Source organism: Gracilinanus agilis, chromosome 4 (genome assembly GCF_016433145.1).
Source record: "Gracilinanus agilis isolate LMUSP501 chromosome 4, AgileGrace, whole genome shotgun sequence".
NCBI classification, from domain to species: domain Eukaryota; kingdom Metazoa; phylum Chordata; class Mammalia; order Didelphimorphia; family Didelphidae; genus Gracilinanus; species Gracilinanus agilis.
The window spans coordinates 451110061-451122337 of record NC_058133.1 but is presented as its reverse complement, the minus strand read 5'-3'; the positions used below and the strand labels follow the sequence as shown (position 1 = coordinate 451122337).

General features: G+C 34.0%; 1 protein-coding gene across 1 annotated transcript in view; it reads left to right on the top strand.

Annotated features, from left to right (window-relative positions):
* The window catches only part of COL11A1 (collagen type XI alpha 1 chain), a 268654-nt gene that overhangs the window by 245593 nt on the left and 10784 nt on the right, over positions 1-12277 (top strand). Inside the window, exons 54-59 of the mRNA XM_044675498.1 lie at positions 8107-8160; positions 9551-9658; positions 10206-10259; positions 10368-10403; positions 10514-10567; positions 11712-11961. Of these exons, the coding sequence (XP_044531433.1) occupies positions 8107-8160; positions 9551-9658; positions 10206-10259; positions 10368-10403; positions 10514-10567; positions 11712-11961 (556 nt within the window). The remainder of the gene's footprint in view (positions 1-8106; positions 8161-9550; positions 9659-10205; positions 10260-10367; positions 10404-10513; positions 10568-11711; positions 11962-12277) is intronic.

Genomic DNA, 12277 nt, shown 5'->3' with positions numbered 1-12277 from the left:
TATTGAATAGGTTCAGTAGGAATAAGAAGATTGGATGGATGAAGGAGAAGAGTTTATAGTCAAGGAAAATTTCAGTATATTGGAAGAAATCTAAATGATAAAACAGTCCACACTGTGATTTCAATGGTGGCTGACTGAAATTGAATGAGAGTAAAAGCCATTAGAGTTGACTGGGTTGAAGAAACTATGAAACAAAGGTATAAACTTTACCTATCAAACATTCATTCAGCTCATACTTTATCCAAGATATGGTGGAACTGAATAGATTTTCAACATGTATGTTCAAGTCCAAGTGACTCATCATTTATTGTCTTTTCATTAATCAACTCACATGTCTCTACACTCAGATTCACCAGAAAATGGGAATCATGTTTCCTAATGTTTTAAAAAAATATCTTAAAAGAAAAATCTCTTGTTGATATTATACTAATATGGAAGGTTAAGTTCTTAATTCCTTATTTTTGGAGGAGTGGTTACAAGTGCTGTTTTTTTTTTAGACCTAAGGGATCAATTAAAAATATTTTCAAACACTCATTCAGTAAGTTAATGGCCATATTTTCCAGTGTGAGTTTAAATGATATCAAATTGTGAGTGGCTTTGGTCAGTAGAGTTGCCAATCTGGGCACAAGGCCCAGTAAGAACAACTCTCTGTCTGTATATTTTCTCACATTTGCAAGAGAAGTTCCATTAAGTTTTGGTATTCTATTGACTGCACAGAGAGAGGGTTTTGGCAGAAAAAAATATGTCTGCCTAATGTCTACTGAAGTTTGCCAGAGCTTTTTTCTTATTATACAGGATTTTCCAATAAGTATTCTGACCTTTTTCTCAAGATGAAGTGAAGAAGCCAAACTGGAGACTTCCTTTAGCTAATACCAAAAATAAAACCATCAAGTATATCTGCTAAACCTCTTCTGACAAGAGTCGGTTCTTGCTTCTGACTCTTGGCTAACTGTATATAAATAGTGTAGTCAACAGCACAATTAAAAACTGATGTGTGCCAAGTGAAATACCAAGGATAAGAGTGTAACTACAGAGCCTAAATAAAGATCTCTATTGATGCAGGGGCATTTGGGAGGCATTCATAAAGTGATTTAGTGTTAGATTTGCTATGGCTGCCATTAGTTTCAATCTAGTTCCTTCAACTGGTTTTTTGAAACTTAGTGAAAGACTACTCAAAACAGATCAAGGAAGTATCCAGTAGAGCTATATACAGAGTGACTTTATTTATGCTACCCTTTTTTTCCCCAACCAAAATAGAGTTCTATTCTAATAGTCAGGTTTTACAATACTGAAGGGAAATGTTTTTCTACTTTATAATTTTAGACTAAAAAGTAGCAAATCAGCACCAACTTTGATTCTTTCTTCCCTCTCCTTTTCCACTCCATCATATCTAATAAGTTATCAAATTTTGTGTTCTATCTCCACAGCATATTTTTCATTCATCTTGATCATTCTGCTGGCTTATTCAGATGCTACCCAAGTTTGACCCCTCATTATCTCTCATGTAGACTATTGTAATATCCTCATCATTGAATTATCAATTCTAGACTCTTTTCTCAACAATCCACTATTCACAGATACCTTCCTAAAATGAAGCCAGTACCAGCTCTTGCATTTGCACAAGAAGTTTCAATGATTTTCCCTTGTCTCTGAGAGCAATATGCATTCTTTAATTTGTTTCTTAAAGCCATTCATTATTTGTTTTCAGGCTATCTTTTCAGGTCTCTTGTATGTTATTCCTCTCCATAAAATCTACATTCCAATCAATTTTTTTCCTAATTTTTGTTTCTGAAGTCAGTGTTGCATTAAACCACTCCACAACTTTGGAATAAAATCAATTCCCTTCTAAAGTCTGATTCTTGGAATCCCTAGTTCCAACCTTCAGTGTGTGATCTATCTGATGAAAGGTCTTTACAGATGTTCGTTTTCCTCAGTTCTTTCTCTCTCCCTCTTTCAAATTGTGAAGATATATTTCTATATCAATATCACTGGCAATTCATATGTCTTTATATATTATATTCCCCCACAGAAAGCAAGTTCTTTGAAAGAAAAAAAAATTTTGGAACCCCACCCCCAATCTGGAACAGTTCTTGAAAGCATTTAATAAATCAAAAGATAGTTTTATGGCAGCAACTTTTATGGCATATTTCTCTTTCATAACTTAATCTTTTAGTTGGGACATGTTTATTTTCTAAAATTATGCCACTTTGAAAGTTAGATTAAAAATGTATTCTTGCTTATTCCCCCCCCCACAAAATATTAATTGTAATAGTTTTCACAAATAATCAAACTTTAAATAAATTAAGTAATAATTTTAAATAAAATTAAGTAAGTGAAATTATTCTGTGCTTTTCTTTATCCTTCATGTGACCATACCAGCCCAATCACAATTATGAATCATAAAATTCATTTTTAAAAGAATTATGTTCCTTAGTAACCTGATGACTTGAAATCTTCATTTTATTGATAGACAAATTCATTTTGACATGACCCTTTCATTTTTCCTACCTCCCTTCCTTCCTTCCTTCCTTCCTCCCTTCCTTCTTTCCCTTGCTTCTCATCTCTCTCCTACCACATTACTAAGCTATCCAAAGCAATTTTTAAAAATAGGGATGCCACATTTACAGATTTAGATAAAATTATTGAGATTCAATTTGGATTTTTATCATTGTTTTTATTATGATTGCTGGGATATAACAATTTACAAATGGAATTAGTTTGTGTAGCATTATTTACTAACTGGACAAATTGGCATATCAAAATATTTGCTTTCCACTAAGTTAAAACTTATTCCAACCTTTAGACAAGATTCAGGCACCATAGCTACTTTGGGCTTCAGTGGAACTAATGCTAAAGCAAATATTCTGTAACACAGAGCACTGCAGGTGAAAATGTTGGACTTTGTAATGCTGAAGCTTAAGCCTATACTATCCCTGTTTTTCCTTTTCATTTATATTCATGAATTATGTATTTCCCAGATATTTTGCATCCTATTGAATTCTGAAGTAGAAATAGAAAACAGATCCTATTTAGATAACAATTTCAAAATAAAGATTTGAGGTTTTTGAATTTGCATCAGTTTCATAGGGTCATCCATTTATGTGACATATCATAACTTCAAAGATGTCCACTCTCAGGAGAAGATTAGTAATAATGAGGGTCAGTTAAACAGCCCCATTTTAAAATATGAATTTTATATGAAATGACACTTAGGGAAATTAACAGATTTCTTTTAATGCTTTTAAAGAGGATACTTGAAGAAAGGAGTGTTGAAAGATATAAACACCTCATTGTTGTTGTTTTACAGTCATTAAGTCATGTCTGACTTTTAGTGATCCCATAAACTTTATCATGCCAGGCCCTTATGTCCACTGTCTTCTGATGTCTGTCCAACTTCATGTCGATTATCACTTTCAAGACACTGTCTATTCATCTCATCTTTTGATGTTCCTTTCTCCTTTTGTCTTCAAACTTTCCCAGCATGAGAATCTTTTTTCCCCCATCAAATCTTGTCTTCTCATTATGTAGCCTAAGTAGTTAAGCTTCAGCTTCAAGAAATGTTTTCTTCCAGTGTATGGTCAGAATTAATTTATCTAAGTATTGATCTATTTGATCTCTTTACTATCCAAGGAACTCTCAAAAGTCTTCTCCAGCCCACAATTCAAAAGCACTGATTTTGCAGTGTTCAGCTTTTGTTGTAGTCCAACACTCACAGTCATACATTCCTAGTGGAAAAAAACCCATATCTTTGATTATATGGACTTTGTCAGAAAAATGATGTCTCTGCTTTTTTAGTATGCTGCCCAGATAAGGAGAAAGCATCTTTTCATTTCATGGCTGCAGTTAGAATCTTCAGTAATCTGTAAACCCAAGAATATAAAATATGGCTCTGCTTCCATTTTCTCTCTCTATTTGCTAGGAAGCAATGAGACAAGATGTCATGATCTGGTAAACACCTAGGTAGAACTAATAAATTTTCCAAATTTTATTTCAATGATCAAATTTAAGTTAGACCGAGTATGGACACCTAGTCTCTCTCTCTTTTTTAATTTTTAAATTTATTTATTTGTTATGTTAAAATCCCTATGTATCTTCTTCTCTCCGTACCCTCCCTACACTAGAGAAGATATCATTTGACCAAAGAAATGTGTATATATAAAGCTATGCCTCACTTATTTCTATTTATTAGCTCTTTCTCTGGAGGTGAACATATTCTTGAAACAATATTTCTGTTGTGGTATATAATGTTCTCTTGTTTCTGTTTATTTTCCTCTTCATAATCTCATGTATATCTTGCCGTATTTTTAAAAAAATTAATCTGTTCATCATTTCTTATGGCTCAGTAGCATTACATCACAATCATATGCCACAACTTGTTTACCCATTCTCCAAATGATGGGCATCCCCTCAATGTACAGTCCTTTGCTATGTCAATAGAGCTGCTCTAATTATTTTAGAACATATAGGTTCTTTTCCCTTTTCCCTTGATTTTCCCCACCTTAGGAAACAAGCCTAATAGTTAAATTGTTAGGGCAAAAGGTATACAGTTTTATAACTCTTTGGGCACAATTCCAGATCACTCTCCAAAATGTTTGGATCAGTTCACAGTTCTACCAATGCTGTATTAGTGTTCTGAATTTTCCATGTCATCTCTAGCATTTGTCATTTTGCTCTTTTATCATTTCAGACAATTTGAAAAAAAAATGCTCTAAATTATTGTTGATTAGAGAAATGCAAATCTAAACAACTCTGAAATATCTTCTATATATTCCTTACATCCTTTTCATGTGAAAACAGAAAGGGTTTAGAATTTGTGAACTTATTACTAAACAAATTAAAACAAGTGTGTATATCTTATAAGACTACTATTTCCTCTCACAAATACATGAAGGTATTACCCTCATCAGGCTCCTGATCATATATAATCTTTTGTATTTGAGGTAATGAGGTGTCATGAAATGAAAAATGATGCTAGAGATAGGAAAAACATAGTTCCAGTCACTCCTGTGACATTCTTTAACCTTAACTTCTCAGTGCTCTAGGCAACTCCCTAAAACTCTAATAACAGCATAGGTGGCAATCTGCATTAGTAAAGTGTTTCCTCATGTGGGAGTTCCTCTTTCAATGAATCCATAGGTCTAGTCACTATCTCTATAGTCATTTCTAGGAAAGAGGGGACATCAAATAAGAAAAGGAAAAGAACTAATGTATTTGAACCAGCTTCATGTTTTTCCTTTCTCTCTGAGAGGAGTGTTTTTTTACCTGGAAAAAGCCAGTTATCCAAATATATCCACCTACCCAGAACCTCTATGTCGTTTATTTCTGACAATGATTATTTTATACTTGGTTTGAATTTATCTAACATTAATAAGACTATAGAGTTGCTTTTAAATGAATGGACTACATCCAAAGTAGCCTTACCTCCTGCAGATGTTAGCAGACCTAACTCTATGTCCTCTATTCTAGGAAGCCTAACCTAAAAAAAATCTTTTATGGATTTTCTCTGAAAAAGACTTGGTTTGGAGGATTCATTTCCATCTTAAATTTTATGTAACTCATTACATTCCATCTGACTGAGTCAATGAATACATATTGGTTATCATTTTGTCTTAATTGATAGAGCTGTATCAGACCATTGTTTTTGCAAAAAGGCAGTAGAGATTGTATTCCTGACCTGCATAATCTGTTAACTAGCAGGAATGGAATCTATAATTTTTATTTTTAACACAAATGACATGCTGTTCTTTTCTCATACATGTATTGGTATAGCCAGAGTTAGTGAGCTGGGACCATGGTGCTGTAGCAAATTAGATAGTATTTCATCTTTAGAGTCCAGTGTTAAAATCCTGCCTCAGGATGTATTTAAAAATGAATTTTGACAGTTTCCTTCTAGTCTCATTTGTACCTATCTCAGGCACAAGAATGTGGCATGATTGCTGATCTGTTCACAAGAGACCCTGAGGTAGAATAAGAGAAACTTGGGGCTAGGGATTAATCATCCACCTCCAAGCCACATTCAAAAGAGTATTATTGGGCTTAATTCATTTCTTGGACAAAAAGGGCTTCATGTGTAAATTAGTATGTTATGTCCATTATTTTATTAAAATGGCATAAGGAAGCTGGCAGATACCTGTGCTTATTACTAGGTCCAACTAAAGCCAAGTACTTTATCTATGTATTAAATTAACTCATGAGTAAGAAGAAAGGGAATGCTCCTAATATAGAATATCATGAAGCTTTCTTTTTTCATAAGGACTAAGCCATTCAATCTCTTCATGCCCTTTCCTTAAAATGTCATGATCAGCTAGGTTGCACAATGATTAGGGTACAGGGCATGAAGTCAGGAAGACCTGAATTCAAATCAAAGCTTAATCCCTTACCATATATATGACCTTAGAGAAGTCATTTAGTCCTGTTTGCCTCAGTTTCCTCATCTGTAAAATGAGCCAGAGAGGGAAATGGCGAACCACTCCTGTATCTTTGCCAAGAAAATCCCAAATGAGGTCACAAGAAGTCAGACAACTGAAATAGTCAACTGAAGAACAACAAAAACCTTTTTAGGCACTTATTTGGCCTGGCTCCCAAGAATTCATACAGTTTCATGAGGCTGTTAAGATTTGAAACAGGAAAAAAATATTCAGAAGTGAAAGTTTGCTATGTAGTTTTTGAGGCTGTTACTCCATTGTTCAACACTTTTAAAATGCAGAAAAAGTTATATAGTCTATCACAATTCAAATATAAGATTCCTTCAAGAATCTTTTATAGTTTACCTATAATTAAAACCACTTGGTTATATTGAAGAGGTGAAAGAAAACTATCTGCCTTTGATCTTTTTAAAACTTTATTTAAAGAAAAAATGCATTAGAGTTCCCCTAGGCTGAAATTAACTACCCTCATTAACCCTGAATCTTCTCAGATTCAAAGTTCCCTTCTAGGAGTGGGATTGGTCCTTACATACACCAATCCCACGCCTGGAAGTAGGGGGTGTGTGGCCTCTCCCTAGCATGGGATTGGTCCAATTCAAGACCAAGCCCACACCAGGAAGTAGGTGGTGTGGTTTCCCCCCCCCCCCACTCCCACCCTTGCCCCCAGCACCGGATTGGTCCATTCAAGGCCAATCCCACGCCAGGAAGTTGTAGGGAGAGACCCCTGAGGCATGCTGGGAGATGCAGTTCCTCTGGCCACAACACTTTAAAACCCACCTTAGGATGGACACATATGCATAATTAGACAAGTATTTAAACATGGCTGCTTATTTCAATACTTCTAGAGCCCAGGATTTCACTGGTTTAGGTAGTCTCTCCAATTATACTCTACATTAGCTGACAATTTTTATGAGTATGCAGTAAAGGCAATTTATCTCATGATAATATATCTTTTGGAGGCAAGTATTTTCTTCTCATAAAACAGATATAATACAGAGAAAAATTTCAGTACACATCATCTCAGTGACTTAATAAATCATACAGAAATAGTTCAGTATCTTTGAAGCGCATTTTGAGACATCCTTATATATATATATATATATTTAAACACCCTTACTTTCCATCTTAGAATCAAAACTATGTATCTAAGGCAGAAGAGCAGTAAGGGCTAGGCAATGGGAGTTAAGTGACTTGCCCAGGATCACACAGCTAGGAAGTGTCTGAGTTCAAATTTGAATCCAGGACCTCCCATCCCTGGCTCTTTGTCCACTAAGCAACCTATCTGCCCTCCCACTCCCCAATCCTGTTAACCTTTTGAAAGGTAAATATTTGGAAAAGAAGAGAAATGGCAAGAAATAATCTATTGATTAAGAGATTCTGATAGAGTTTGGAAATCTCTTTGTATAAAAAGTTCCTTATTAACTTTTCTCTTAATTATTCATTCATCTAAGCAATTCCTTGTGCCTTCTTCAGAATAAGAAAAAAATACTGTTCTCAAAGAATAAGACACACTTAAGAATAGTTGTAAATATTGAGGGTCCCAAGATTCCTATTTTTTGTTACCATAATACTGTTAAACTATCCCTTCCTAAAATCTGACAAACTTTATGATGATTAACTAGGACTACATATCAGACTTACTAAAGTTATGGTTTTTGTTTTTTCTCATTTTTTTACCTAGGGCCCCCCTGGCTTACCTGGACTGAAGGGTGACCCTGGTTCTAAAGGGGAGAAGGTAAGCTAAGCATGCATACACGTGTGTGTATGTATATACATACCCGTATGTATATATGTGTGTATATGTATATGATAATTATATATAATTAAATATAATGTATAGGGTTGTGAAGAGTCAAACATGACTGAAAGCAACTAAATACTATCATTTACATGTACATAAAATAAATGTATGTATAATATGTAAGTATATCGCCTATCATTTCTGTATCTATTTATTACTTATATCCTCCTAAACAATTTAAAAGAATAAAATCCTTTATGACTAAATGAATTATCTATTTTAATGAAAAATTGTATGTTGAAATTCCATCATATTTTAAAGATGATTTCATTTTTGTGACACCTTAAAACAATCTGATTGCCATGATTGCTCAGCCTTTCAGCTGTATTCAGGAAAGATTTGTTCTCTCATGTGTGGAATGGTGAGAGAATTACAGAAAGCTCCATTTGATCTCCACCACCTCCACCACCATCCCCTTCAAGGTTCCTATTAAAGAACCATATGGAGAAGACATATGGCTATACAGAATAATTGTCCATAAAACAAACAGATAGAATAATGAAATGCCATTGTTGACAGCTTTAAACTGGAAAACAAGTTAAACCGATAAATATTAAGAGATTCGACAGGATACCATATAATATACACAATAATTGTAAAGAATGAAAATCAGGTGTTTAAGATTTAGAAATTTTGTTGAAAGAACACGTGAGCTGTGGGAAACATAATACTTTAAAATAATGAGAGGTGCTCATTTATGTTGTTTATTTTCTTTTTGCTATGATTGTTATTGGGTAGGTAGTTAAGAAGACTTCTTCATGAGACTGAACTGTCATGGTAGATTTCTTTGGGAAAGCTTATCTCAAGTCTCTTAAAAATAATATAGTAGGAGAGCAAGGGCCTAAATATAGGAGACTTGGTTGTAGATAAGGTGTGTTGAGAAATGTTTAACAATTAGCTCTTTAGGGGAAAAAAAAGTAGGTACAATGTACTTTCAAGTTTAATCTGCACTATTAACATTTTCTCCATCACTTTCTTATGACAAAAAAAAAAAGAATCACTTATTTGTAGAATTTGCTCATTTCCAAGGCTCGCATTGAAAATTTAATGATTAATTCTCTAGAGTTGATAAAAGATGTCTCCACTAACACCTCTGATTGTACCATCTAGCCCCTACCTTCTTGTGCTTCTATCCCATACGAATTTCTTATGTTCAATAGTTTAAAGATTCAGTTAGATTTATTTAGTAGGACAGTGAAGAATTTAACTTCTGGGGTAAAAGAGTAGAGCTACAAATTTGGTAAATTCATTCAGTGAATTTGGTATCACAAATATAGTTTATTTAGTGGTAAATTTTCTTTTTTTCCATGTATCTTTTCCAAAGGGACATCCTGGTTTGATTGGTCTGATTGGTCCTCCAGGAGAACAAGGTGAAAAAGGCGACAGGGGACTTCCAGGAACACAAGGAACTCCCGGAGCCAAGGGTGATGGTGTTAGTAAAAAAAAAATCCTAAATTATCCTTTTCTTTGTCTATCCATTAGTTCTTCAGATAAAGAGAATATCTCTCTATGTTTGTTAAGAAATAAAATTCAAAGGGCTTCCATTCCAAGAATCATATCAGAATTTTATCATTTAGAAATTATTTTTATTTAATATTGTGGAAGTTACTGGTTAGAGAGTTTTAAAGAAAAAATGTAAATAAATGGAGTAGAAGAAAAAAAGATGTAATTCTCATTAATACATTATAATGAAAATTAGAGAAGCAATCCTGGCCAGGAATAGAAGATAAATAATTATTCTTGGAAAATGGAAGATTTTCTTTCCAGGCATACTTTTGATAGACTAGTTCTGTGACCTTCCAATCATTTAACTTCTCAATGCAAGTAAGAGAACAAAAATACATACTTTATGTCTAAAAACCATATAACACTCTTGTAATTGAGTCATATGCCTGGGGGAGCTCTGTAGCTTATATTTCTACTCAGACAAAACTAGAAATGTATTCTGGAAAACTCTAATTCATTGGTTCTTTCTTCAGGGGATTCCTGGTCCAGCTGGTCCCGTTGGCCCCCCTGGACCTCCAGGCTTGCCAGTAAGTTCATGCTCTAGATATGTCTGACATGCTCTTACTCCCCTCAAATTGGTTGAGTGCTTTAATGTCACAAATTTTCATGCCTGTTTGTCATCTTCTTTTTTCTAGGGTCCTCAAGGTCCAAAGGGCAACAAAGGTTCTTCTGTAAGTAGATCCACTTTTCTTTAAGTTTTGCGTTTTTCATTTGTGAACTTTTTTGTTTTTTGGTATTTTTCTCAGGACTCATAACATTACTCTCTTTCCCTATTAAACAGGGTCCCACTGGTCAGAAGGGTGACAGTGGTGTTCCTGGGCCACCAGGGCCTCCAGTGAGTATATTTTTGTATTAAGATTATATTGACAATGTATTCCAAGACCTTAGATGATCTCTCTGAGTGAAAAGGACTTTATAACAACATAGAAAAAAGAAGAAAGAAAATAAAGTCAAATGCTGCAATATAAATGCATTTATATTGATTATGTGGAAAACAACAAAAGCATTGAAGTAGGTCTCTGTGCCCTAAGCTCAATTACCTTTGAATTTGTTTTATTTTCTGAGAATAAAGATATCCCAGGTATAACTTGTAATGAAAAGTTAGTGCTGTAGTTATCAGAATTATGGCAGGATCGTGTCATATATCCACATCCCTCATGTATAGCTCATTAGTGCAATTTGAAAGAAAATGGGAGCATACCTTATGGATCTTCTATTTATCTGTGTCCTGTGTCTCAAGACATATGTGCAGACATTTCACATTTACTCTAATAGTGCTTATAGCTTCCAAATATGTGCCTTAATTCTTGCATTTGAAGTACATTTGTATAGAGAAACAAGACATTTAAAAAAAATCCAAAGCTATCCTTTGGCTCTATTTTTATGTCTAGTTTATGGGTAGGGGGCATGGATATATTTTCCCCTTTTCACATTTGAATATGTAGATTATTGTTGGTTTTTTTCTTTGTAGGAATAGAATTTGGTTGCATAAAAGTTAAATAAAGCAAAACAGTGTCATAATGCACAAATTCAAAGGATTCCAGAATTTATGAATGTCACACAAAAATTCTAAATACAAATAATTATTTACGTTCAGACTCATTTACTTTCAACTATAATAGGCAGATAGGTAGTATTAATGGTGGCTATATTCTGTGCTTTACCTTGTATAAAAGAAGCAAACACACACACACACACACACACACACACATCTCTACCCCACAGGAACTGACAGTCTATTTGGGAATATGAAACTAGACTAATAATATACTTACCAAAATTAGTAAATTAGCCACTTTTATAGACATTGTATACAGAAATATACTGACAAGCTAAAAATCAAATCATTATGGATCTACTTCAAGAGAGCAATTGGTTTTTAATTAAAAATAATGAGGCAATTATAGATATATTTGAACATCATGAATTTTAGATATTTCATGGGAAAGGAAAAATAACTTCTGATTCTAAATTTATAGGGCCCTCCTGGAGAAGTCATCCAGCCTTTACCAATCCTGTCACCCAAAAAGACAAGACGACATACTGAGGGTATGCAAGCTGATGCAGGAGATAACATCCTTGATTATTCTGATGGCATGGAGGAGATCTTTGGTTCTCTCAACTCTCTGAAACAAGACATTGAGCGGATGAAATATCCCATGGGCACCCAGAACAATCCATCCCGAACTTGTAAAGATCTGCAACTCTCCCATCCAGACTTCCCAGATGGTATGTTAATTATACATGACAAAGCAAATACCTGAAACCTCTGATTTACTAAGGTGTATTGTCAGCTCATTAATCCCAGTTACATGGCTAATATAGAGTCTAAACAAAATCAAGAAAATGATCATTAAGTCTAGACAATGATGGCAATTCAAGTTCAGCTGAGGAAAACCTGTCAATAAAATAAGATTTTATCATTATAAGGCTTACCTTAATGTGATCAAAGAAAATATGATGTTTTATTTTATTCTGTATATAAAGAGTTAAAGCAGAGGAATTGTGATATGAACTGGTTACACAGATTAACTGAATACCTTTT